Source organism: Lissotriton vulgaris, chromosome 8, assembly GCF_964263255.1.
Source record: "Lissotriton vulgaris chromosome 8, aLisVul1.2, whole genome shotgun sequence".
Classification (NCBI taxonomy): Eukaryota; Metazoa; Chordata; class Amphibia; order Caudata; family Salamandridae; genus Lissotriton; species Lissotriton vulgaris.
Window position 1 is genome coordinate 858,331,332 of NC_141696.1, and position 26,531 is coordinate 858,357,862.

Consider the following 26,531-nt stretch of genomic DNA (forward strand, 5'->3'; position numbering starts at 1 on the left):
AAAATACGCCTTATTACTGATTATACACAAACATCTGGGCTGATATTAAAGAGCATGAAAAAACATTGGCACATACTGAAAGCAGACAAAACCCTCTCTGACTTTATATCTGATTTCCAAACATTTGTTTTCGTAGGGTCTGCACATTGCGGACCCGTTTGAGCGCAAGTTTCCCTACCGCTAAACCCAGCGATCACTGGACGAGTGACAACAAACGGGGTTTCTTTAAGTGTTGACACTGCGGTCTGCGCAAGTGGGCCAATGATAACATGAAAAACCTCTGCACCAAGTATGGTAAGATCTTTTTATATTTGCTCCAACATAACATGTAACACTACATATATAGTATATATTATCAAATGTGAATGGATATATGTAGGCAGCACTATCAGGATGCTGAGGGAAAGAGTGAGTAAACACATGAGGGCCATAAAAACAATGATGAAAGATATCCCATAGTGGTACACAGTAGAGAGTGTGATGCAAGTGTGTCTGGAAACACAACACAAGCAATGAGTCATTTCACTTGGGGCAAGCCACATGTGAAAAGGGCTGCGTCACCCCTTATGCCTGCTTCAAGCAGGCGTAAGGATTTGATGCAGTGAGGTCTTAGAAGTGTTGCAGGGAAATCTCATAGATTTCACTACGGCACAACTACAAGCCTTTTCTGTGCCTGAACGTCCACCCTGCATGCATTATACCTGTTGCAGATACAATGTAGCGCAGGGGTTTACAAAGTGACGCATCTGCCTAGATGCATCACTTTGTAAATATAGCACATTGGCGTATTGTTTATGCCGCTGGAGCATCGCAGAAAGGAACATAAGGGCCTCGTAAATAAGGCCCAGAGTGTTTATTTAGTGACCTTTTGGTGATAGCACAGTGATGTCCTAATGGTGAGTCACATGCTGCTCTAAATCATGGAGTATGGTGGTGAGTTAAAAGTTCATTGAGCTTACAAAGGACGACAACATTCCAAGAGTGCTATTAGATTTTAACAATATGCATAGTGGGTCAACAGAAATGTATGTATAACCATTGTGGGTTTTCACAGTGTTGCAATTTCTTTGTCGCTTTAAAAGATTACTGATGTACATGTCACTTTAAAACTTTTGAAAAAAACGTTTTATAAATACAAGACAAGATGGCTTTTGTTCGGTGTTGGAGAAAGGCCGTTTGCTGTAGAAATGTGTTACCTGTGAGTTTACTGTTGCATCAATAAAACAACGTATTGTGACACCGAACATGCCATAGCCTGCTCTTATCTGTGGGATAGGCATTTGTAGAATATATATGTATATATATATGTCGGGTGCCTCCTTTGGCGTGCAAGTGGCTGCACGCAATTAACATTCCCAAGAACAACGCTCCAATAGGAACATTCAGGAGCACACAGTGGATTCCAAAGACCTTTTATTGTGCCAAGCAGATGCGTTTCGGTGAGAATTCGCCTTTCTCAATGCTTGTCTCCACCGAGGGTCTGATATTATCAGTTCTTTCATAAATATAACAAAACTCGCTCACATTGGTTGACAAGTCTTATAACCATCCAATTGCAGTGCCTGTGGATTGAAAAAAATACCTTCAGTAGGAAATGTCTCACGATGACTGCAAGTTCCATAATGCATCTCAAGTTCTCATGAACTAATAACTGTAAGAACGTTTAAGGGTGTGATACCTTGGATGTGATAATTGCGGCTGATCGAGGGGGTCAGAGACCACTACACCATTTTAAGACAAAACTGCTCATGAACTAAGAACTTGAGATGCATTGTGGAACTTGCATAATCGGGAGAGAATCCACTGTGTGCTACTGAATGTTCCTATTGGAGAATTTTGTGTTGGAAATATGTACATATATATATATATATATATATATATATATATATATATATATATATATATATATATATATTACAAATATCTGCATGGTTGCAGGTGAAAATATCTACGCAGACACCCTCTTAACAGTTCGCACTCCTAGAGAGCCCTGAACCCTATAGGCATAATATCCCAACATACACCAGACACAACGTAGTACGGTGTAGTTATCCAAAACTAGAACTACTGGCTTTCTCAAGATGTCACCACATTAATACTAGCAATGATACCAATTTCAATTACATTCTTTAGAGCAAGGAACTACCCACTGTAAACTTTGTGATTGTCAATAAAGCATTTCTAAGAATCTTAATAACCTTAATTAAGACATGTAATCAGTCACTGTTATGTTTGTCACGATCTGGGGACTGGAAGGCTAGACCTACTGTGGGAGGCTGATGTCTGGGTTACACAGATATTGTTTGAGAGGACTGAGTGATTTTTTTGATGCAGTTTTGGTTGCCAAATGTATTGATATTAAATATTTATGTTTTAAAATCTCAATTAAAAAAAATAAAAAATTGTCATTATGAATAAAGCATTTCCATGACTTTCAACAAGACATGATTTACTGAAACTTTGCCACTGCAATAAACCATTTCATTTTTTTTATTAAACTGTGAGCAAAGCATGATTCTTTCTTCTAGTTCTAAACATGCTGCTTCAGGACCTCCCAAAAGGAGTACCTGCAACTCCAAAGCCATTGGATGAAAACCCTTAGCTCAGATAGTCTTGACACCAAGTCACACTTCTGCTGAGTTTCACTAATTTGACTGCCTGGGAGAATTAGGGTAACTTTTAAAAAACTTTTGAGGGTCACGGTCAGGATAAAAAGACAAGGACACTAAAGAGCTGAGGAGACAAAAACAAAGGTTAGGGATGGGAGTGTGGACAAACTAGGTACAGTGAAGAGCAAATACAACACAAAGTTCTCCAGCAGTTTCCTAGTGTCTTCCTTAAGTTTAAATACAGTTTTTGCCTGCAGTGACCCAGACGAGTTAGCTATTCCCTGTGCCCCAGCCACCATAGGCCGGTACGCCACAGCCTTAACAGAAAATGTCTCAATATTGTTCTTGTAATCTTTCTAGAACTTAAAATACCCTGCTAATTCCTGACAGTCACTCTTATCGAGGCTCCTGGCAGGCCCCAGAACACATTACAGCTAATGAGTTTTGTCCCTGCCATTCTTCAGGCACCACCAAAAGAAATATGCAAATTCTTTCACCCTCTTCAAGCACTCATGGGACACTATATCAGCATAGCTGATCTACACTTGCGGCGGCCTTATGATGCAGCTAGCTAATGGAAAATCGCCTTTGTTCTATTTGGTGTTTTTAAGAGTGATCTGGTCCTAATTGGCGTTCCCACATTCTTTGATTTTGTTTGGAGCCATCTGGAACCCCCAGAGTCCTTGTGGTCCCTGCCACTCCCTGCTGTCGATTCAGCTGTGTGCAGCTGGCACAGAGGCAGCTTCACTTCTTCCCTGACCACGGCTGCCGGTGGGTTTCTGTTGCACCACTATTGCTCACTCCACCTACACAAGGGCACAGGGAGCAGGATGTGGCACAGCAGTGTCCCCCTGGGCTCTGGCTTTGCTGGGGAAGTTCTTCCTCAAGCATGGTGGTGATCAGTCTTTTTTTCTTTATTCTTTATTTGAAGCAAAGAAACCACATATCATATTACATACAAATTAAAAACAAGTCAATTGCAAAAATACATTGACAACATGTGAAGATCTAATCTGCTTAGATAAAATCCACATGCAGAGAAAAACATTCATAAAAATCCACATACAAGGAATAATCCATAAAAATCCATATCATAAACGATTAAAAGTAGCATTCTGATGTTCCACATCTTTCCCTTTTAGCCAGGGCCCAAAAATATAATTTTCTATTGCTATGCAGGTGCTCGGGCTGCCTAGTTCTTGCAGAAAAAACTAACGCTGTCTTGTGTTGTCTAATATTAGAGGCACACAGAATTGGGACCAGGAAACGCTCCCAGTAACAGCCAGGAATACAGCTGGCAAAAAAGCATTAAGTGCTTTGGTCATTCATTAGAGACATTGTCACAGGGACAATTAGGAAGTGTTGGAAACCATGAACCCTGTCGCGGACATGCAGCTAAAAAACTATATTGTTCAAGCATAGCCTATTCAAATAAAGTCTGTGTTCAGTGTCTAAAACTTTAAATGGATACATCTCACACCCTAATGGCTGTTTAATTGAGCCATAGCTAATGTTTATGGGATTTGTAACGCGCACAGCTACTCCAAAGAGTGTCCCGGCGCGAGCCGGTGGAGAGCGGAGCAGAGGAGAGAATAAGAAAACTAGATAAAAAGGAGGGTCTTAAGTATCTTCCTAAAGAGCTTAGGATCCTGAATGCGCCTAAGTTCAAGCGGGAGTTGGTTCCATGCCACATCTGCTCTATTCAGCAAAGAAGCTGCTGACCACCCTTTTCAGGCGTAACCTAGGGACAGGGGCCAAAAGCAACGTGTCTGAGCGAAGAATGCTGGAATATAGCCTTTGAAAATCCTCCAAGTGAATTCTAGCTTGTCTCTGAAGGAATAGAGCTCTAATCGGACTCTAAGATCGTGCATCTATACGTTCTGGATTGTTAAAAAAGCTCCGGCAGTCCCAAATCAAAGAAAGATTTTTGCATAATTTACCCATTGGGTGGCCAAAAAGTTTTTGAAAGAAAGGCAATCTGTCAGAATCTCTCTTGAAAAACCTGCTTCTCTAGTGCCCCAGATCCTTCCAGAGGATCCACTCAACCTCAGAGACACACATAGCAAGGCTTGGGGGACAGCCAGCCGTCTGCGTAAAAATTTATTTTCCACTTTTTGTATTTGCTCAGCGCCCTTATACCCCCAGATGCCAGCTCCATTTGTCGCAGTAGCAGCACATTTACTGTCATATATATTCAAAATCTCCTCTACAGGTTTGTGTCCCAGTCGCATGCAAACTAAAAAGAGATTCTGACATTGGGATGCCCTAGAGTTGAGTAAAAAGTTCCATCTTGAGTGCAAATCAAAAGGAAAAAACAGATACATAATATTGAATACTTTTAAAATATCCACCCCTCCTAGTTTGAATTTCCTGTGCTCGGTACTCTTCTGTCCCTTGAGGAATGGGGGTCCAAGGGCACTGTAACATGTTACACTCAAGCTGTGGGGGAGGGTCATTTTAGGTAATTCAGCAAGGCACCACAGAGTTATAAGGAGGCACACAACACCCCCTTCCTTCCCTGTGGCAATTTCCTTCTCTCTGTGGGACATTGCCCTTTCCCAAGGAGCCTTCAAAACACTGGCTTCAGTGGGGATGCTTCCTGAGTAGTGCATAAAGCACAAACTTTTGTGGTAATAAATGAAGCCTTCTTGCCACAGCACCCACATTTAAACAAAAAAAAATTTCTACCTCAGCCAAAACGTATTAAAAGAAGCTTCACACATACCAAGCAGTAACAGACCTTTTACAAAGGTCAACTGGTAACTTTGAGTAGCTTTTTGCTGTATTTAGGTGCTAAACGCGTACTAATCAAGTGAGGCATTTGCTTATATACCGGCTCATATACCAGCAATGGGCGAGAGGTGGCGTAATTTGAAAGCAGTATTTTTGCAACCAGTAACTACATTTCCAAATCAGCCTATGGGTAAACAGGTTAGTTCAGAAAATTCAGACTGAATGAATGCACCACTGACTACTCACCAACAAACTTTTTTCTAACATTCGTAAAGAGGAAGACGCTCAAACAGAACCCCTTCCCTTTTACAAATGGGTTACCACCCCTATTTGGGAGTCAGTAACAATTCAATCGTTTACAACTGCTATTTACATATAAACCATTCATACATATGAATAGGAATTGCATTTGGAAAGGGATGCCTACAATATGCCCCTTCCAAATAGATATTCCATGTCCATTTCCAAACCCATGTTAGGAGTTGGAAACAAGTTACAGACTTCTGAAATGGGTACAGAGAAGGCTAAAAGCATTTTTTGTTGTTGCAAACTCCCAGGAGCATTTACGACGGCAAAAATGCGTTGTACCTCTAGACCAATGTGTATTAAAATGTCAATATATTGAATTGCTACTTCCACTTAATAAGTTGCATTGTGCAGCAACAATGTCCTCTTCTTGCCGCAGGATTTAACCAACTCTCAACTTTTTGCCTTCCAATGCCCAATAACAAGAATGGACACTGATTTGTCGACCAGTTTCACCGAAGCGTCATCATGAATCCTGACAAAATGGCGCTGAGGAAGCTAAAACAAAACAGATGCGATGGCTGCTGGATGAGACACGGTGTTGGAAAAGCGTCAAGCCTCACGAGGGGCTGAAGTCTAATGAATCTTGCTGCTTAGCTTTCACACTTTGGCAGGCTTTTCAAACTAGGAACCAGGCTGTGAAAATGGCCCTCTGTTGAGCTGTCCATTAAGGGATAATGCAAAATGTGACAAGCGTTGAGAGCTCCTTGCAAGGGAAGTGGTTTATAGCACAGAGAGATGACAACAAAGGAAACACAAACGAAGCGAGTATCTCGCAAAACCTCCAAGTGGAGTTACTACATTTATACTATTTAAAAATAGAACCCAAACATTATTTTTATTATATATTTAGACAGCTTTCTTCTAATCAAAAAGGAGGCCAGCTCTTAAGAATTCTTTCCAACAGTCTCAGCAGGCATTCTTCTCGCTGTCACATATGGTCACGTTTACTAAGAATTACTCATGGAAAGAAATGCATCACGTACTGTGACGCAAATTGTGAAGGATTTTTTTTTTTAATACAGTATAAAACAGGCTCTGACAAAAATGGATTCTAATCTACATCACATAAGTTTGCCAGGTTCAGACCATGCGAGTAGGATATGCAGAAGAGAAGCATGCATAATCTTAAATATTTGGCAGACATTTAAGAATAACACTTTGTAGTTAAAAAATAATAACCATGATCAGCCATTGTTGATTTATATTATTATAAAGTGACGATTTGATGTATACATTGACCACCTCTTTAAGGTTGTGTTGAGAGCGGATCATATGCTGAAACTCTGACTTTCCTGTGATGACTGATTGTTTTATTGGACTTGTCGGGCCATTGGTGCTGTGCTAGTCAGGAATTATTGGAATTCCCTTCCCACCTAGGGATTACAGTTGGATATTGTGACTCTGTTTCTGCCAAGTGCTCACGTGGAGCATGCTCACATGAACCGCATTGTAAAAATGTAAATCCAGTACTTGTATAGCGCACAAATCACCCCCGAAGTGGTATCTCGGCGCTAGGGTCCATTGGGAAGATTGCGCAAGCTATTGCCCAGAGTCGTAACCACGCATACCGTTACTCCGCAAGTCGTAACAACAACTTGCTCTAGGGGAGGGCTGGATGCTGGAATAGTATAATTTACTATTCCAACTCCAGTCTGTGCAACAGTTGGGAAAATCCAACACCTTCTGACCTCTCCGCAAGTCGTAGTTCCGACATGTGGAGTAATGGTATGTGTTGTTACACCGCGGTATAATTGCCTGCGGGGCGAGGCATAGATACCATTGGCAATATCAATGGTGCAACAAGTCCAGTGGCACAGCAAACAAGCAAAGCTGTACGGGTGGCCTGAACTATTGTTTGCATTTTCGCCGGCAGTGCAGAGGCCCAAGTCGGAAAGAAAAGTAAAGGTGTGACTGATCCTTATTTGAGAATGGCAGCTTGAACAGCACTTGTTTGTATATTATCTTCAAAGGAGCCATGCAGGAGACCTGGGGGTAATATGGAAATGTACAGAGCTGCATGTGCTTGTGTTTTGGAGAAGTGTGTTGAGACCATTCCTCTCCCAAGGGATAAATGCTCATTTTTATGAGAACAAGAGAGAATAAACTTTGCGGGCTGCCACTCCCACTCATAATTGAGACGCTACACACTAAAACTGTTTGAAAGTTACCGGCCGCACTTTATTCAATTGTTGTACATAGCATCCCTGCTTCACTTTATTAGGGTTGTAAATCAACCAGCACATCTATTGGGCTGACCAGCCATTAATCACATACCTTGACATCATAAATCAACAATTATTGAAGAGTGTGCCGTAAATCCACCCAGAGGTGGGGGTCCTACACAAGACAAATCACTAGTCATAAATCAATCAATGAACATAAATTTGGCCATAAATGAAACGTACAGACACATTTATGGCATATCATAAAAGGCTTTCTTCGCCATGCATCAGTCCATCGTTTATTGCTGTCAACTGGAGCCTGTTGAGCTGGAGCTTCTCTGTCTATGCAGGGGAGGGGCATTCCACCATCTGTTTTTTAGGCCCAACTCGCTAGCATACTCATTCGGTGTGGTCCGCAGATCAGCGTGTCTGGGCTGTGAGTGCCTGGTGCTGTGACCCCTCCCCTCTCTGACCACCTTTTCCTGCCGTGAGGCATCTCAAGGTAAGTTCAAGGACTGCCACCCCATTGGCGGCATTTTAAAGTCCTTAAGGTCCAGCCACCAGAATCCTTTACCGCCATGCTGCCAGCGGCCTTACGTTCTCAGGCAGCACCCTCTATTCCTGAGTTTGCTCTGCTGGCAGCTAGCCAGCACAATGACTGCCCATAGGTTGGCCAGAACACAAATACTGCATCTGATAGATGACTCCATCCTTCACAGAGTATTCTGGGTGTCTCAAATTGATTAGGTCATGCTGAGCAGCTTCCCAACTGTTAGCCCTTTAATATTTTTCCACTGCAACATTGAGCTTTTTTCTGACTTTTCTAGGGTGCTGGGGGACCAGCGCCCTTCCATCTCTGCCCAGGTACAATTTTGGACCATGACAGGCTGGCGCTACCTAGTATCCTGGAAGCTCTAATTAAATGTTTCCTGATGTTTTCCAAGTGTTATTTCCTACCTACCTGTGCCAGGTCGTTCCTCCCCTAGGTGCACAACCAGCAAATCAGGATCGTTTAGTTACTCCTTGTGTAATCTCACCAGTGTAGCCTCCAGTTGCTCCCAATGCATTCCATGTGCTTAGCCCACCTTACTCTGGTGTTACTGGGATTGGAAAGCCTTGCACCTCCCCCCCGGGCCCACCACTGTTGAGTTCTCCGGATGAAAGAGTGTCCACCATCCACACATCTTCCTCCTCACACCTGTCAAGACAACGGTGACAGCTTGATGCATAGCTTAGTTGTGGGGGAGGCCTCACATAACGCTTGTAGGCCGCTGATTGCCATCTTCCAAATTCTTGATTCCATCTGCTGTAAGCCCCCACCTGGCCGCTGTTGTTGTTGCTCCAATCCGGAAGGATGAGTGCCAAAGTCTGCTGCAAGTAAATCTGCTTTTGTGAGTGCCAGCTGTAGGACCACCTGAAACTGGAATCTGCTCAGGCACTCCCCATTCCTGTGCTTGTACAGTGGACCTTCTCCTGCCGGGTGGATTGCCCAATATTCCTGCATCCAGTGTACCGGGTACAGATCTCTGACTAACAGGCCCAGCAGTTTTACTAACGTGCCCTTTACCTCTAGATTACTCTTGGACCTCCTCAGAATCACTTAGACGTGCCCAGGGCCCATTTGCACATCTTGTGCCCAGAGACAGGCACCTACTGTCTTCTTTTTAGATGGAGCCACCAACTCACTTATCCTAAAGGCACAGAAGAAAGCTAGTGTGAAGGCTGCCTTAAATAAAGTGACCTCCGATGTGTCTGTGCATATGTCAGGCAAAACCCCTAGCAGACATGCCAGCGTGTTGAACTCTATGGGTCTCCGCCTGTCCACCTTCACCACTTCTAGGCACTGCCAACCCTTCATCACTGCTTTGAGGTAGGAAGCTGTGGTGCGATCTTCCCCGGTGGCCAGTTTGGAAAAATGGGCTATTGCTGCCAAATGCACCTGTGCCCAAGATCCGGTTTTGCTGTGATCAAATGCTCGCTTCACGAAGAGTACTGCGGCTAGGCCAGTGATCGCTGTTTCCCTGAAAGATTGCGGTCCTGTAATGCTCATTACTGTTACCTCTGCTGTGGTAAATATTTTAGTAATTTACCTTGATCGGAATTTCTATATTATCAATAAGGTCAAGTATGAAGAGCAGAGTCCGTGGTGGTTCGAATTCAGGGTCTTTATTCAGTAACTCGAGTTAAGGGAGAGCTCCGTCACCTGAGGAGGATCGGAAGAATCTCTAACTTTATTATCAGAACACTGTGTATTTATACATAGAAAAGAGGAAGGAGCTTCCCTTTAATGCAGGCACGTGTCATATGTTGCAATAAAACAGAAGTCATGACTAAGGAAAAGAGGCTGCGTCATGATTAAATGAGGAAGCACAAGAGAAGCAAAAATGTGGAGAAATCACCCTAGGCTGGTTCCTTAGATAAGAGAGAGATGGTCGTGACAGGATGTCTGTTTGTCGTGTTTCAGCATTCGGGGGCACTTCTTCTCGGAATTGGTTGTCGTGGTTTAGCAAAACGGGGCCTATTTCTAGGAATCGGCCCGATTATAGGGAAATGGTTACAAATGGGAGGGTCTTGTTCTCGGAATCGGCTTGACCATAGGAATGTACAGTTTGAGTGAGGAAGCTGGTTCTCGGAATCGTCCTGACTATAAGAATGTACCTTTAAATTTTAGAGGAAGGAGAGTGCGTGTGCAGCTTTGTGTGCGCGTGATCGGGTTTGCTTGTGTGTTCGTTTTGCTCGTTTGCTCATTTCTGACATGAATGGGCTCGGAGACGTGACTGAGAGGGTGTATGATGGGACATAAACTACGAGAAATAATCATTTTCCACATTGCGCTGTTTTGGGTTCCAATGCTTGCTCTACCAGCTGGGCCAGGTCGCGTCCCCCAGGAACCACAGCTCCTCTGGGAAGGGGGGACATGACACGGTCTGCTGTGGGAGCGAGCTCCCTGTATTTCCCTATCTGGAAATGAGAGAGTGCATCCGCTTGAGCATTATTGATCCCCTGGACGTGTTTTGCCCTCACCTCCAGATTGCCTGTCAACTGCAGCTTAATAAGTATTCTTAGTAGCCTGAGCACTAGCGGGCATTTGGCCGCCCCATGTTAATGGCATGTACCATAGCTTGGTTATCCGACCATAGGGTCAGTTCACGTTACACAGCCTTGCTCTCCATATTGTCAGTGCTACGTTCTTAGCTATCCATTACTGTTAACTGAAGAGATGCTGGTAAAAGAAACCCATGAAAAACCCAAAGTTCAACAGTCAGATAAATCAGATGTGTTGTTCACATATAATGGTTAAGCCACGGGAGGGATAGGGATTTGCTTGGTTTTTGAGTAGTTGGGCGTTTTATTGAGTTATGCACAAGAGCTATGGTGTAATGAGGGTGGCATTATTGGGTTTGTCAGTATTGTTTTGTGCAGTGAAATTCAGCAGTGTATGGACAGCTGAGTTGTTTCTTTTATATGTTGCAGAGAACACTGATGAAGAGCCACTTAGGCTAGAAATGCATTGGGAAGAAGCAATGAGTCTACTCTGATATATGTTTCACCATCAACTTTATTAAAACATTCCACTGTGAAATGCCTCAGGCACTCAGGAGATACATGAAAAAATGAAATAAAGGAGCATGTTGGAACCACGCTGTTTCGGTAGTGTTTCAATAAAACTTGGATGAAAATGGAACAAGGAAAAGTATAATTACTGGCAGTAAATGATGAAAAGAGGATAATTCTACAGTGAGTGATTAACTATGAGGGGTGATTTTCCGCTTAGCAGTGCGACAGACGCGTGCACAGTTTTGTGTCCGGAGGTATGGCTTTTGTATGACACTGTGACCAGGGGCAGTTCACAGCAACTGTTCACACGCATTTGTAGATGACAGCTTTTTTGCATCAAGAAGCATAAGGGAAAGGGCAACAAGGAAAGGTGTGTATTCTTATCATATTGTGTGTCTTGCATACAGTATCCCCTGCCATCCATTATAAGGATATTGCAAGTCACTAAGGATTTCTATGACCATGTAGAGGAACGAGAGAACGAGGCCTAGGAATGAGTTCCTTTGTAAATTCATGGAACTTCGAGATGATTTGCAATTTCCTTTTACATTTTACTCCATGGCGTGGGTGTCATTTTGCAATCTTCACTGGCCCTTACCACCATTTTACCTTGCAGTGGTGTACAGTGAAAACTTGCTATTTGTTTGCCCACTCTAAATAGGGTAGTTGGACACATGGCAAAACCTCCATCAGCCCATACTCTGTTGGGCCGATGGAGGTATATGTTGACAGCGGAGATGTAGTAGTCTCCGCCATCGACATACTGAAGGTCCGTTGGACACTAAATGTGGGGGCGGACGTTCAGTTTGGTGGGTAGGGTACTCCATCACCATTATACTGAGTAGCCTCTCCGCCAAACTCTAAATCATGCATATTCTATCTACAGAATCCCCACAAAAAGTGTGCATGGTGTTAGAGTAGATAGAAATCCATTTGTCGATACAATCGGAGGAAGAACACAAGTGAAGATTACTTATTTTTAGTAGAGTTATGTAACACTTGATTAAAAATTCCCAGAGAAAATCCTGGTGCTTGAAAGTGAAGATTTACATATGTTCACAATAAGATTCTGTGAAATAGAGGAACAAATTTATCTTTGATTTTTGACAAACAGAAAATTGTCTCAGATATATGGCCTATTTTCCGCAGCATTGTTCTCTGTGCCCTACAGCTCTTTAAAAACAATCCATCATATGAAGGCTGATATGGACTCAGCCAGGTTCCTGCAATTCTGGATCGAGGCAAACAGAAATGAAAAGACACATCTAAATCTGCAGTTCCCTACTCATTTCATTAGATCGTTGATCTTGAAAATCTGTGGGTTCACATTTAGTCTTTCCAACCAATGCTTGGTACAGTAGTGTCACTAAGCTTCATCTGTCATGCAGAGAAAGCAACTTGTGTAATATTTCATGTAGGAGGCGGTAATCTGCCTTCTTTCCATTTCAGTGTCGGTGTTTTAATCAGTTTCCCTTGGATCAAGAATTGTCCCATCAGAATAAAGTGAGTCAATACTTATATTAGGAATTACATAATCTCTCGAGTCTTGAACATCGTTCCTACTGTTCTAATTCCAATTCAACACACCCGAGGGCCTCATTTACTATATTTTGACAACCAGCAGTGCAGCAAGCCCTCCTGCTGCGCTGCTGTGCATAACAATAAAAGGGCAGGAGTGCGCCGTAACGGCAAGATATGATGCATTCCTGTCCTTCTACTCTGAGCCGTGCGCCACAGCAGATATCCTTGCATCATATTCCATGGGTGTCTGCGTTGCAGGGATGATTGTTTTTGTGCAGGAAGTAACAACTTACTGCACAAAAACAATCACTGAAAAAATGAGGAGAAATAAATGTTTTTTCCTCACTGCGCCACTCCTACGCCTCAGTCGAGGTGTAGGAATCTGATGCATTCCCAGCTTTAGAAAATGTTGTAAATCTCCGAATGTGTCAGATTCCACTAATGATCCTTGGGAACACCCACAACATCTCCCAAGGAACGCCCTTTTCACGCAGAGTATTGTGTAATAACCACCAATAACCGACGGACTAACGACAAACCATGGGTTTGGAGTAGCGTGCTACTTACTGTAAAGTGCATCAACACCTTGTAAGGTTTAATAAGCATTAAATTAACACAATTACAATACAATTCAATTTTGCAAATGTCACCTTAGGATTTCTGTTCAGGTTCTTTAGAAAAACAAAATGAACTGAAAAACAATGTAATGAGGCAAATATGAGTGAGCCTTTACAAAGTATGACATCATAAAATAAATCACTGTTTCATTGTTTATTGGATGTTACATAATTCCTGCGAGATAAGTTGTTCTTTAGTACTGCATTTCACCATAATCCTTGAGCAATAAAATCGCAATAATTCAACAATCACAATCTAATACAAAAGTCTCAAATTACAATTCATGGTCCATCTTCAAGATTGCAAATACACTTAACTTGAGCATCTTCAAAAATGATCCAAACCTAATGAAGCTCATTAATCCAGTTAGTACATACTAAAAAACTTTACGCAAAGCTTTCCCTCATGTGATTTGTTTAACATACCCAGCAGAATTTGATGTATATTAATGTATACGAACTGAAAAAATGTAATGTATCTAGTACAGCATTGGAAAGCTTCTCATTATTTCCCTAATTTTTTATTCTGCCCAGCTGTTTGCGAGTATCAATGTAACATCGTCTCCTGGGATGCAAAGTCATTTAGTAACACAGTGTGACCCTGTAACAAGGATCAATCAATGCGGCGCCTTGATCTCCAGTGCATTGTCATTTAGTAGGATTGGGCTAAGGACTGTAAGCATCCTCCAAAATGTCATGTTTTTAAAATACTTTATTGGTTAGCTTGCATTGCTCTCAAATGTAGCTGGAAAAAGAATAACAGAAGCAATACTAACAATGATTTAAATCAAAGACAGGCACAGTTTGATAGCCCCAAACATCCTTTACCCAGTTTAAAAACAACATAGAAATGTAGATGAATCACACTCACGTCATGTTTAAGATAGTAGTAGTTTCACAATGATTACTGCAACAAAGAGAGTCCCCACCATGTTCTAGATAGTAGAGATTTCACAATGAACACTGAAACTAGGAGGCTGCCCAGGATCCTGCATGGGAGATGAAAATCCAAACCCTACATTTTTAGCTAATTCGAAATTATGATATCCATTTTGAATATATTTTTTTAAAAATGATAATTTGTTCCCAAAATGGTAATAAGCAGGATCAAATGGCAGCCATGTGTAAGATTACCATCCATATCAACACACTGTTGTCGTCAAGTCACAAAACGAAGGCCTCATTTGTTCATGAGTTTTAGTAGAACACAGCCAAAAAATAGTTTAACGTGAGCAAAGACTGGAATAGGGAAGGACGGCTGAAAATTGGAGAAACGTTCAGGGGGGTAATCACCAAGAACATTTAAATTTCACTGTTTAATTAACATTTTAAAGTATGATGGATTTGCAAACAATTGAAAGCATGTCTTGTTGAAGATACCATATGCATCCTACATCTCAAAGACTGAACAAAGGGTGCTAGCGATAAAATAAAACTGTGTGAGAAATGTAACTACTTTTTGAACCATTCCCTAATCTCTGCAAGGAAGACAGTGGGAAGGAATGGAGTATCCTAATGTGGGGTATATTGTTGACTTGAGGTACCTAATTTTACTAAGAACAACCATCCAAATCGTAAGGAATGTCTGTATTCTTCACCCCAACTTTCTTGAAGATAATGGGGAAATTTAATTTTAGAAGCTTGAGGGACCGGTGGTCCAGTAAGAAGAGATCTCTATATTCATGCTCAATCCACATTTGAATTATCAACTTCCACAGCCAAACCAATAGCATTTCCATAATTGTAAGGAACATTGGGAAGATTCTAGTTTCCCAGTTTAATGGGCACAATAAGTATATAAAAGGCATGGCATGTACCTCGATAATTCCTTAGGAATCATGAAATAGGAGTATAAAGCAATTTAACATACCGGTTATAAACATAGATGGAAATGCTCAAGAAGGCAAAGTACCTTAGTGAGAAGACACATTTAAACTAAGTTAATCTGGCCAACAAGGGCCTGGGTCATTTACTGATGACATTCAATGCATGTTGAAACAGTGGTTGGACATTTAAGCTACTGATTTGGTTATATTGAGTGGCAACTTGAATGTTAAGTACCAAACGTTACATACAGATATCTGAGTTTTAGAAATGTTTACCTTATACCCATATTGACCGCTATTATGTTAATGGCTCAAGGGCAAAAGCAGTATCACCAATAAATCTTCGAACCTCGTTGTCAAACACAGATAGTTTAGTCATGTGATTGCTGCAATGGAATGCCTGACTGGCTTATTTTAACTTTGAAAAGCAGCATTAAGAGTTTATATTTGAGGAAATTGAGAAGAACAGTAGGGGTAGCTCTGTGCCACCCTCTTGAAATTTGGAATGTCGTTCACAGGGCTTCACTGGCACAAACCAGTCTGAAATGTGATATAATGAACCACAGGTCATCCCAAGTAAACCTATCAAATGTATTTTCGGTGTTAAATAAGGCCACAACCAAAGGTCTAGCGTCTATTGAATGATTTGTGTGTTTGATCATGTAGCTGCCTATTACCTACCTGTACTGGTCAGTGCAGCCAGAATATTACAACCAAAACATAGTGTTGTAGCAATATTGTGTTCTAAATCAAACATATAACCCCAAAGTAGTTAATAACAGTACATCTACACCAACTGTATATTTTTTGTAAACAATACATTGGCATACAACAGTTTGAATGCTTAACTTTCTCCTATTATGGCAAGATAAAGAAATGATGCACGATACTGTGAGTCCATTAATGCTTACTGCCATTGTAGGCAATGGCAGAGTGTTTAGAGCCAAAATCTTTGTTACAAAATCTATGGACTACACAAATAATTAAAATAATATAAGCCTCATCCCTCAGCGAGGGCATAATTAACCCCTTCACTTCAGCAGCTTCAGTGGGAGGTGGGTGCTACAGGGTAATTCTGATCAACACAATATTAAATTTTTTGATTATAGCTCATTTTCTTTGATCAGAGCACTGGCTTCAAAAAAAGCTCATAAACACTAAAGTGCATTGTATGATGGAGGTGTGGGGAATGGAAAACAAGAAACAAGAAACTATGGAAAGGAGGGTGGAATAGAATAAAGAAGGGTAGCAGAATGGACGGATTGGGAAATGGATGGATGTGTCAAAGAAGGCAAGATGGATGGATGCACATAAGGGATGATGGATGGATTGAGAGGACTGGATGGATAACGGGTGGATGGAGAGTATGGATGGATAGAACAGTGGATGGGCTGATAGAAGAGTGAACAGACAGAGAAGGATGAATAGGTGAAGTGAAGGATAATAGATTTAAGACAGAAGGAAAGATGAATGGATGATGTTTGGATAGGTGAATGATGGATGAGAGGAGGAAGAACTAAAGGGTGGGTGTATGTATGGATGGATGGAGATATGAAAAAGACAGGAGGATGGCAAGACAGAAGGAAGGATGGGTAAATAAAAGGTGGCGAGAATGAAGGATTGATTGAAAGTTAGAAAATGACAAAAAGATGAGAGAAGGATGAAAGGTAGGAGAAAAAGAAGAAAAGACAAATCTAGATAAAGAGAAAGACAGAGATTTCATAATTTCCTTGGAAAGGGCAAGCCCCTGAATGCATGGTGGGCTTGCTCATTGCGCTTGTTTTCCTGATGGCATTTCTCCTATGGTTTAAAGTAAGGGCTATTTTATTTTTCTGGCTACTCCCTTTTCCATCAAAAATCTTAGTGTTAGACTTAACAGCCGAGGAGACATAATTCAAATCAAACATAAGCCATATGAGAAAGAAAAAGTGGCAATGTAGTCAAACAGGAAAAAAAAGTGAAATGCAAGGTCTACAACAATCCTGGTATGGACTCTGAGGCAGTGAAAAAACAGAACTGGCGAGAAGTGGGACAGTCACACCGTCAGGTGTCAACCAAATCAAGTGTTGACACAAGGCCGCCAACAATATCCTCAGTAATAGTTTTGATACACTGTGATTTTTACCACTTTGGCAGAAAAGTCAGATTTCATTAGCCCAACTTCTTTCATCACAAATAGTCTAAATGATTTGGTTGAGTGGGTTAAAAATAAACAGGATACTCTCTCTACCTCCATCCTAGTCGTTAGCGTTTTTTTCTAAAAGCAATTGTGATAGATTCATGGAAGAGGATGTGGCCTAACGGCTAGATCCATCAACCTCAGAGCTGGGGAACCGGGTTCAAGTCTTGGCAGAGGTGCTCAATATCCTGCATATCACTTAATCTCCCCTTGCCTAACAAAAAATCAATTTGTCCATCTGTAATGCAACTGGTGCTCGTGTAATGCGCTCTAATACGTTCAAATCTAGTTAGTGCTATAAAAAACTACAACAACAAAAAACCACTAAACATTTCTTATTTTGTCAGACAAAACATACAAAGTTTATGTGATGCTCTAGCTAATTAATTTTTGTGGAAAGAAATAAAATCTGTTAGGGCACTGGAACTTTGTCAATTAGCTCAGCTAGTACACAGATAGCATTGGATTTTGGGGTTCATCACCGTTAATTTAAGCAGTTGAGTTTATGCAGAAATTAACAATGCTATTTCATAAGGATCTCCACCCAGGTTCTCATTTAAATCCAATTCCTCCAGCTATCTGGAAGTCAGCTGCATTTTGTTTGGACAGTCCTTTTTAGAAATGTGAAATAAAGCAATTTTTGAAAGGTCAGGTAACTCATGTATGGAAGAAAGTGATAGTTGTTCCTTTAATTAAAGAAGCCTACCATGCACCCTACTAATCTGAGTAACTTTAACCCTATATCCTTTTTTTACCACATAGAGTTAAGATTTTAGAAGAAAAACATCAATAGACAAATCTTGCTTTTCAGAGCTACACGTTTTGAATATGGCAGTTGGGGTTTCGTCCTGGTGAGGGGACTGAAACTGACCTAGTGTCTGTTTTGGATGAACTTTGAATGCTGGTAGACCAAGGGCTTTGGTATTGATTTGTCTGTCTGACGCGTTTGTTAAAATTCCCTGGAGACAATACTTTTCAGGCTGGCCAAGACTGGTGTTCAGGGGATGGCTTTAGAATAGATTGAGTCTTATTTTGGTTCCAAATGTTGGGCGTTTCATATGCCCCCTTTTTGCTTTGAGCAAAGCCTTGTTTTGGGGAGCTCCTTGCTCAATCCAATGCTTTTCAGCATATACTTGCATACACTGGCCCGGTTCATTCATTCTTTTGGTGCCTATTTTACGGATTAAGTTGACAACACCCACGTCTTGATTTCAGTTGATAAATGGTGTCGGAATCCTGCTGTGGTGTTTCAACACTGTCTGTCAGCAGTCATCTCTTGGTTGGTTTCCCCTTTAGGACTGCTCAAGTGTCTCCGGTGCATTCCAAATGCTGCTGGGATATTGAGTTTGCATCAGCCTGGCGATCTTCCGCCTCTGCTACACTAAATACCCTTCCCTTGATCCTGATTTCCAAACGTGTTATTTTAAAATCTCTTTTCCTTGTCCTTCATGATCAAGGGCCCTGTTAATTTAAAGAAAGTTTTGAATGGATATGCCTACTCGTAAACCGTGATCTTTTGATGCTTTTTGATTCTGTTTGATTTCCTGTACCTATGTACCACCACACAAGACTGGGTGGTAAGGATTTCTCAGTTAAAGCTGCTCAACTTTGAAATTCTCTGCACCTCTCTCTGAGGGAACTGCAACAGCTATTAAAGGGCTGGCTTTATATACAATAATTGGTGTTTTTTCAGTGCAGTAGCTATTTACCTCAGCGTCAGGTTATCTTTTAGGTTGCAATGCACATTACAAGATGTCCTAACATAACATAACATACCAATATGTGTGTCTTGAAGCCCACAAGTATCTGGACAGAAATGAGAGATAAAACTTGCAAGCAAGTCATTATCATTCCAGACTTTAAAGGCGGTATAGCTCAAGTACCTAGATTATGCTGTGCAATTCTATCTTTTATGAAGATACTCCTACATCACCACATCTCTCTAACAACCAGTCCACAGGATTTTCAGACAGCAATGGAAGAGTCATTGGAACCATCTATCTATGACATATTTGGAAATGCTATGGCATGAGGGTGGAGTAGAGACTTGACCCTAAATTTGAGCATTACTTGAAATGTCGATGGCAACCAGTAGGTCAAACAGGTGCCCCATGTCCTATAGATGCTCTACCAGAGTAAAAACTGTCCCAAAATCAGCAATTTGTGAAAAAGTTTACCTAAAGTTTGATACCTTTGAAGAGTCTACTCTAGGTGCCAAGTCCATTCTCAGCACCAGCATCTCCCCTGTTGGGCTTAGGAGACCAGCTGAACCTGTAACTTGCCTCCACTTGAAGTGTGTCTAATGATACTAATCTCTCTTCAAGGACTAGAAGATCCTAAGTAGCCAACAATAACGGAGCATTTGAAGTTCGACTCTTGACCACTCAATTTGAATTTTTGAATTTCTTTTTTGTAGGTTGTGAAACAGAGTTCACTTTTCGGTGGTGGCTGTTTGTGTTTAAATCAATTTAGTATGTTCTCAACATGATGGACTCAAACCCATTAAGCTGCACTCACTCCCTGAGTCACCATGAAACTAAGGCAAAGCGCGGACATATCATAGCACACGTGACAGATGTGTAGCATCCAGTCTGCCAGCTTAAAATGCAATGCCCATAGCAAAACACTGAGACCAAAATAGTTATATAGATTACAGATGACTAACAATCTCTTGCCCATAGGATAGCACTGCCCACAGACACTAATGTTACATGATGACAGTGCTTTACTGAGTGTGTGATATAACACTATTAGTTCTATTAGTGTTGTATTTGGGTCCCCAGAATGGCAAGGACATTCTGTTTTTGTGTTAGACATCATTTTCACTGCCCTGTATTTTCTCTATGTAAATAAAGATTAATAATGCTTAAAAGCAATATCTCTATCTGTGCTCTATGTCACACTGTGCTGAAGAATTAAATTTACTACCATATCCCGGAATAATCCTTAACTGCTCAATACAGCTATTCGTTGAGATCAAGGATACAAAGCTTGTAATCGCTATATTGTGTATTATTCTCATTGAGTGCCATTTTCACAAATACCATATTCTAAATCTGGTAATTCACTGCACTGACATAGCAATAGTGGGAAACAGAATTTGATTCCCACTGTTGCTACATCAGCAAGGACTTCCCGGAAACTCTGACAGGGCTCTCAGGGACCCTGTCAAGACAGCACTGGCTCTAGCACAGCTTTGGGAGAGGAACGCGTGGAAGTGCACTGAGGGTGGTGGGATGGAAGACCACAGAGGGTAGTGGGGGTGGGTGGCAGGTGATTATGTATTTTTATTACACAGTACAGAGAGGAGAGGCCAAGTCATGCATGGATCTCTCATTTCTCCTAAGTCACTGCCTAGCAGTTGAAAGCAGGGGCAGAGGATTTTGAGGGACAGACATAACATAACATTACAGATGGGTAAAAAGTGAATTATGAGTATGTTTTCACTGTTATCCATCGATAATTACATATATATCTGAAAAGAGTGCAATAGTATGTGGGGCCCTGGGACACCAGTGACAGACTACAGAACCAATAACATATACTGCCGGGTCAAAGACTGTCACAGGACAAGGATAAACTACCTTGCTTTTATTCCCTAACTGCTCAGGAATAACACAAGCCCTTATGTTCAGGAAAAGTAAGCCTGTAAACAAATGATTAATGTTTTATTTCTGCTACAGGGATTTGTTTGTTAATTGCAGATCACGTTTGAAATCTTGCATGGTAACAAGATTTTAGACCCTGTTTGTGAGATGGCCAGACTTTGATTTGGAGATACTAGGTGGCCAGCATCTACATTAATAGCCAATATCTCTGCAATACATTCGGCCAAACTGCTCTGACCTGGAGTTACCAGCTCCTTAAATAGGCAGTTGTTTTGTATTTTGGTGAAACAATGCTGACAATAACTGTTGAAACTACAAGAGAAGAATTACATTTTAACCCATGTGTATATCAATAAGGGATTATCGAACTAAGGCCTGCCTTCAGCAATGAACTTTGCGAGCGCTATAAACTTTTGAATGTTCTCCATTTCCTGCTTGAACTATATTTCAGAGTTCATAGAATAGGGAACTGTAAAATACAGAGTAGTAGTCTACGGTTCAAGCAGCAAAGGCCTGCATTGCCTTATTACAGTGGCGGGTCCTCCACTAAGTGGAAGGAGCATTGCCCCACTGCTTTTAGCAGTGCAAAGAAGGACAGATAAAATTATAATAACTTTATATTATTATCATTTTATTAGTTCCTGCTGCTTGGCAGCTTTGCTGGCATTGCGGGGTGGGGCCGCTCGCACACACACAGAGCAGGGGGGGAGGAGTGGTGGCCACTCTGTAAGGTCCACAATGACTGTCTTGCACACTTTGCATGTTCTCCACCAAGGCTGCATTACAGTCTGGATGGAGAACATGCCCAGGGCCCCTTTCGCTGTCTGAGCGCTGAACCACGGCATTGCAGCATTGTGATTGGCTATGGGGTGATTGGAAGCCCGGGTGCTTCCTGCTTGCACCGAAGCCAGATAGAAGTCGGAGGAGAGGCGGCTGGCAGGTAAGTTAATATATATATTTTTTTGTAAAGCCCCCTCACCTTCTTCCTCCCACCCCGCCCACTGCTGCTTCCCCGGAGCAGCCACCGCTACCTTGTAATAAAGGTTTGAGGCAGATGCCATTGTAGTTGGACGAAATACCCACATAACATGTGAGTTTCCTGAAACAGAGGGATCATCTTTTTATTTTCCTGGAAATATTTCAAAATACTGCTCAGTCCAGGTAAGTGCCTTCACCAAGTAACACTGTACGGTTGTGATTCAGTAAGAGTCTACGGGCCATAAAAGGTGTGAAAGCACCATAGAGCAGCTAAAAACATAAGATATACATAAATCTGCCATTTTCTAAAAGTTGAAACATTATTTATAGTATTCAGCCATCAATTCCAGCTGTTTTAAAGGCCTGAAAAGGCTCCTGAACATAATCTTGCAATGGGCACTATACAGAGTGAACTATATCTATATATTGCATGCTTAATTTTCCTGAAACGTAAGGGTTAAGTAATGCCCTCCTCCCCTACTTACAGTCTGCTTCAAACTGGCTCACCTCAACCGATTGGCAAGTTTGAAAGTGAGCATCCAAGGAGCTGAGGAATTTACTGTTCCTAACACAGAACACTACTTGTGCAAGATATAGTATTTCTGTCTAAAACGCATAAGACCATAAAAATATGTCTTTTTTCCCCTCTAAAACGTAAAAGAACTGAAGCCTCGTTTCATTACTCTATGTAGTGGGCCACCTAGTTTCCTACTGTGAATTTCCTATGTGGCAGGGAACATTAAAGGCTACAGACAATCAAAAACAGGCAATCTATATTGTAAAAGGAGTGTTTGTGCAAATGGGACCAGTTCCGAGGACCCCATATCAGCTTTAGATGCAATCAGGATAATTCCCCTTAAGGAGCAACTCTGCTTTAAGCTCCAGGCGACAAAGTGACAGAGCCAAGAAAGGGAAGTGACGAACCGGCCATTTAAAAGCTAACACACAAACTTCCATTTTTTTATCACTTATGCTTCATCCTTCCTATAATCAACACTGTTAGGGAGCCACATAGTAAAGCACTGCTCATCAAACTCATATTATTAGGAGGAAGCAGAGTAAGGAATTCACTGCTGTGAATACATTTCCATTCTCTCTTTTTGGGACTATTTTGTCAACTGCCATTGAAAATGTATACAATTTTGGGCGCAATCAGGGCTAGTCTGAAATTACTCATTGTTTGTTAGTCTCTCTTTTCCCAAAATGTAATTGGGATTCGAAACTGATTCCTAGAGAGCATGGACTGTCAACATCATTGATTTATGGTATCCCCATTAATAGCAATATGTGAGAATGTGGAATATAGTCAGTACTAGTGTAGCCTGTACTCTGAGATATGTTCCTACCTGATGTGTAGAGTTGCTGCCATCAGCACTTCCATTCAGTCATTGGCGCTGTCATGTACAGCATTCTGGGTCACTGCGCACCTAAAGCATAACATGATAAACTACAACTGTAGCTTGTAGAGTGGGGACATATACAAGATGGCAGGTTTTCACATCCAGCTGTGACTGTGCTTTTTTATAGTGCTGCGGAGATATTAAAATGCACAAATCTGTGCCAATGTCTGGGGAGTTGCCCTAAACCAGTTTGCCAGAAATACTACTGTTTCTACAAAATTTACAATCTCCACTGTAAATTCCAAACGTTTTTTGGGGTAGAGTGTCACCAATTTGTCTCAGTCCTCATTATATATAAATGTGTTGGTTGAACATATGAAAAGTTTGATCGTGTGCTGAAGTTCATCAGCATACAGGTCTGTGAATGTTCGCCCATCCTGCCTGTGCAGAATCACTGGCACTCTTTTGCAAATTTAAGGAAGAATCTGCCTTTGGTTAGGAAATTGTATTCAGCTCAAATCAAAGCAAGAGACTAGCCTGATTATAGTTTTGCAGTAACAATTCAGAATTACATAAACTGCACTGGTGCGCATTTTGCAGCAACATTTTCGCCTCCTGATAAGATCTAAATCACATTTGTACTAAATGACCAGCGCAAAAGCATTTTGGACAGGCCGATCAGTCCATGTTTGCATTGGCACAAGTATAATCAGTAGAAACAAAAGACAGTGACCCCAAAATGCCCGTCCACTGGTCCAATCCAGTCTGACCTGTGGTGACAAGCATGATGTATGTCTGAAATGACAAAACGCATGTAACTCATCCGTTGACCTTTCAATATTTCAGCAGCATCTACGACCCTAAATACTGAGTCTGTCCGAGAAAAAAAATCTCTTCCATTTAAAGTGCAAATCTAGTTTTTAGAAATTGGTGTCCTTTCATGTATGTTCCATTCGTTTTCTTAGCACGGGCATAGTTACCTTCAGCCTCCTAAGATGAACCACTGGTCCCTGTCAGACCAATTTGTATAAGAACAGTTGAATAGCTGATGTTCATGAGGTACAACATTCGCTACAGAGATAAAGGTGGTGCTCCAACAAGCTTACTCACTCACATTGACTTCCATGGACATACTGCATATTGGCAGATTTCACCAAATTCCTGATACAGCTGTGTACTTTCGAACAATATGTCCGCTGACAATAAGTAAATAAATAAATCTTTACAGACAGACGCGCACACAAACACACTTCTCTGTCTCCGAATGCAAGGTCTTACATTAATGTTAGAAAATCTGCTTTCTACCGATGTTTCATCATTGTCTTGAGATTTGTTTCTCTGTATCGGGCCCAGGATAGCCTGACAAATTATATACAAGTCTTTGCCCCAAGACAGAACAAACAGCCATCTCTTTACCACAACAGCATGGTCTGGCCAGGGGATCAGAGCTTCAAAATGAAAGCTCGCATGGTGCCATTCTTCTTCCAGTCATTTTTGTCGTTGTGTGAGTCAGGAGCCTGTCCATCACCACAACATTGCATTATTCCTTCGAACAACCATACTTCTTTTCTTCTAAAAGAAGGAGGCTCCGAAAGTCTTCCCTCCAGAAGGCATGGCCGCCAACTCAGTTGAACATGATGGACTCTGGGTCCTGATTTGCCATTTGCGCCATGTGTCTTAGCACATCTTTCTTGGTTATGATGCCCAGGAGCCGTCTAGAGAATAAAAAAAAGAAAATAGTCACAGTGATTAGTCTGCATTACATGCGGCGTCAATCCTTCTGTGTGGTGCCTACATCATTGTAATGAAAAACTAAATGGGTCCTTGGAAGCTCATACAACATAAGTTCGTATGTTGGCAAGTCCAATCTGCTATAAATGCTAAAGACATACATCAAAGTGCACAACATTAAAAGCTCTGGGGACTGGAGTGTAGGCAGCACTTCCAGTAAAAGATTAATCCTTTAACAACCTCTTGAGTCTGCAAATGTGAGGATACTATTTTTTTCAAAGAACTTCAATGATTTTCATTGTAAAACAGCGGAAGATACAACACTTCTGTTGACACAGACAGATAAAATCATACCTAACATTGACCTGCAGCTCTCAGATATTAGCTCTCGGAGACAATACTGGGAATTTATAACTTGACTAAAGAAAATTTCAGTGCTTTACATCTTTCCGTATTTTAGAAGATCCTTTGCAAGAATTGTATCATAAAACATCCCTGAGCTCCTCCCTCACAGTGAGGGGGTTGTAGCCCTTGGCTGCACTAGGGTTTGCAGCCCAGAGGAGAAATCCCAGATGATGAAGCATGCCACCATGGTGGGCGATGGGATTCCGTCCTTATTTAAGGATCCCCTAGATGCATGATTGAGAGTTCGTATGCCTGGAAACGTACTGATTTAGAGAATCGCTCTCGCAGAAATAACCTGCGGTTTCTACAAATTCCAGAAGGAAAGGAGGGTACAGATCCTCGGGGGTTCATCATTGAGCTTTTGAAAAAATCATTTCCAGACTCCACAAGATGGGACTGGGATCGGGAAGTGGAAAGAGCACATCGGTTCCCTTTTAATACCTGACCAAACCTTCAGGATCACCGCGACCAAAAACCAAGAGCTATATTAGTTGCATTTAATAGCTTTTTGGCGCGAAAGGAAATATTTACAAAAGCACGACCATATAAGAAGATCAAAGCTCTTGATTGCGATTTTTTTTGTGCGCCCTGATCTTTGTAAACAAACTGTGGATTTGAGATGGCAATTTCGACAACTTATACCTGTTTTTCAATCTAAGGGAGCTCAAGCCTATTTAATGTTCCCCGCAAAAATGAAAGTTGTGTTTAGAGAACGCACTCATTATTTCATGACGGCACTAGCAGCTAAGACCTTTATGGATACAATGTAATTAAGTTATTTAATTGAATTGAGCATATAATAGGCCTAATGTTTCTGAAATTACTTATGACTTAAGGTAATCTTGGCTTGCTTTATGTTTGTGTGAAAGGCCTCTTATCAGTTGGTCAGCGCTTAAGTTTTTTTTTTGAGTTAAATTAAAGTGAATAATATGTTTGCGGGCGAAGGCAGGTAGAT

General features: G+C 41.4%; 1 protein-coding gene across 1 annotated transcript in view; it reads right to left on the reverse strand.

Moving 5' to 3' along the window:
* Window positions 1–13,446: 13,446 nt before the first annotated feature.
* CLCN4 (Cl-/H+ antiporter 4) overlaps window positions 13,447–26,531 on the reverse strand; it is a 301,238-nt gene continuing 288,153 nt past the window's right edge. Inside the window, exon 13 of the mRNA XM_086934785.1 lies at window positions 13,447–25,155. Within this exon, the coding sequence (XP_086790911.1) occupies window positions 25,065–25,155 (91 nt within the window). The 3' untranslated portion in view covers window positions 13,447–25,064. The remainder of the gene's footprint in view (window positions 25,156–26,531) is intronic.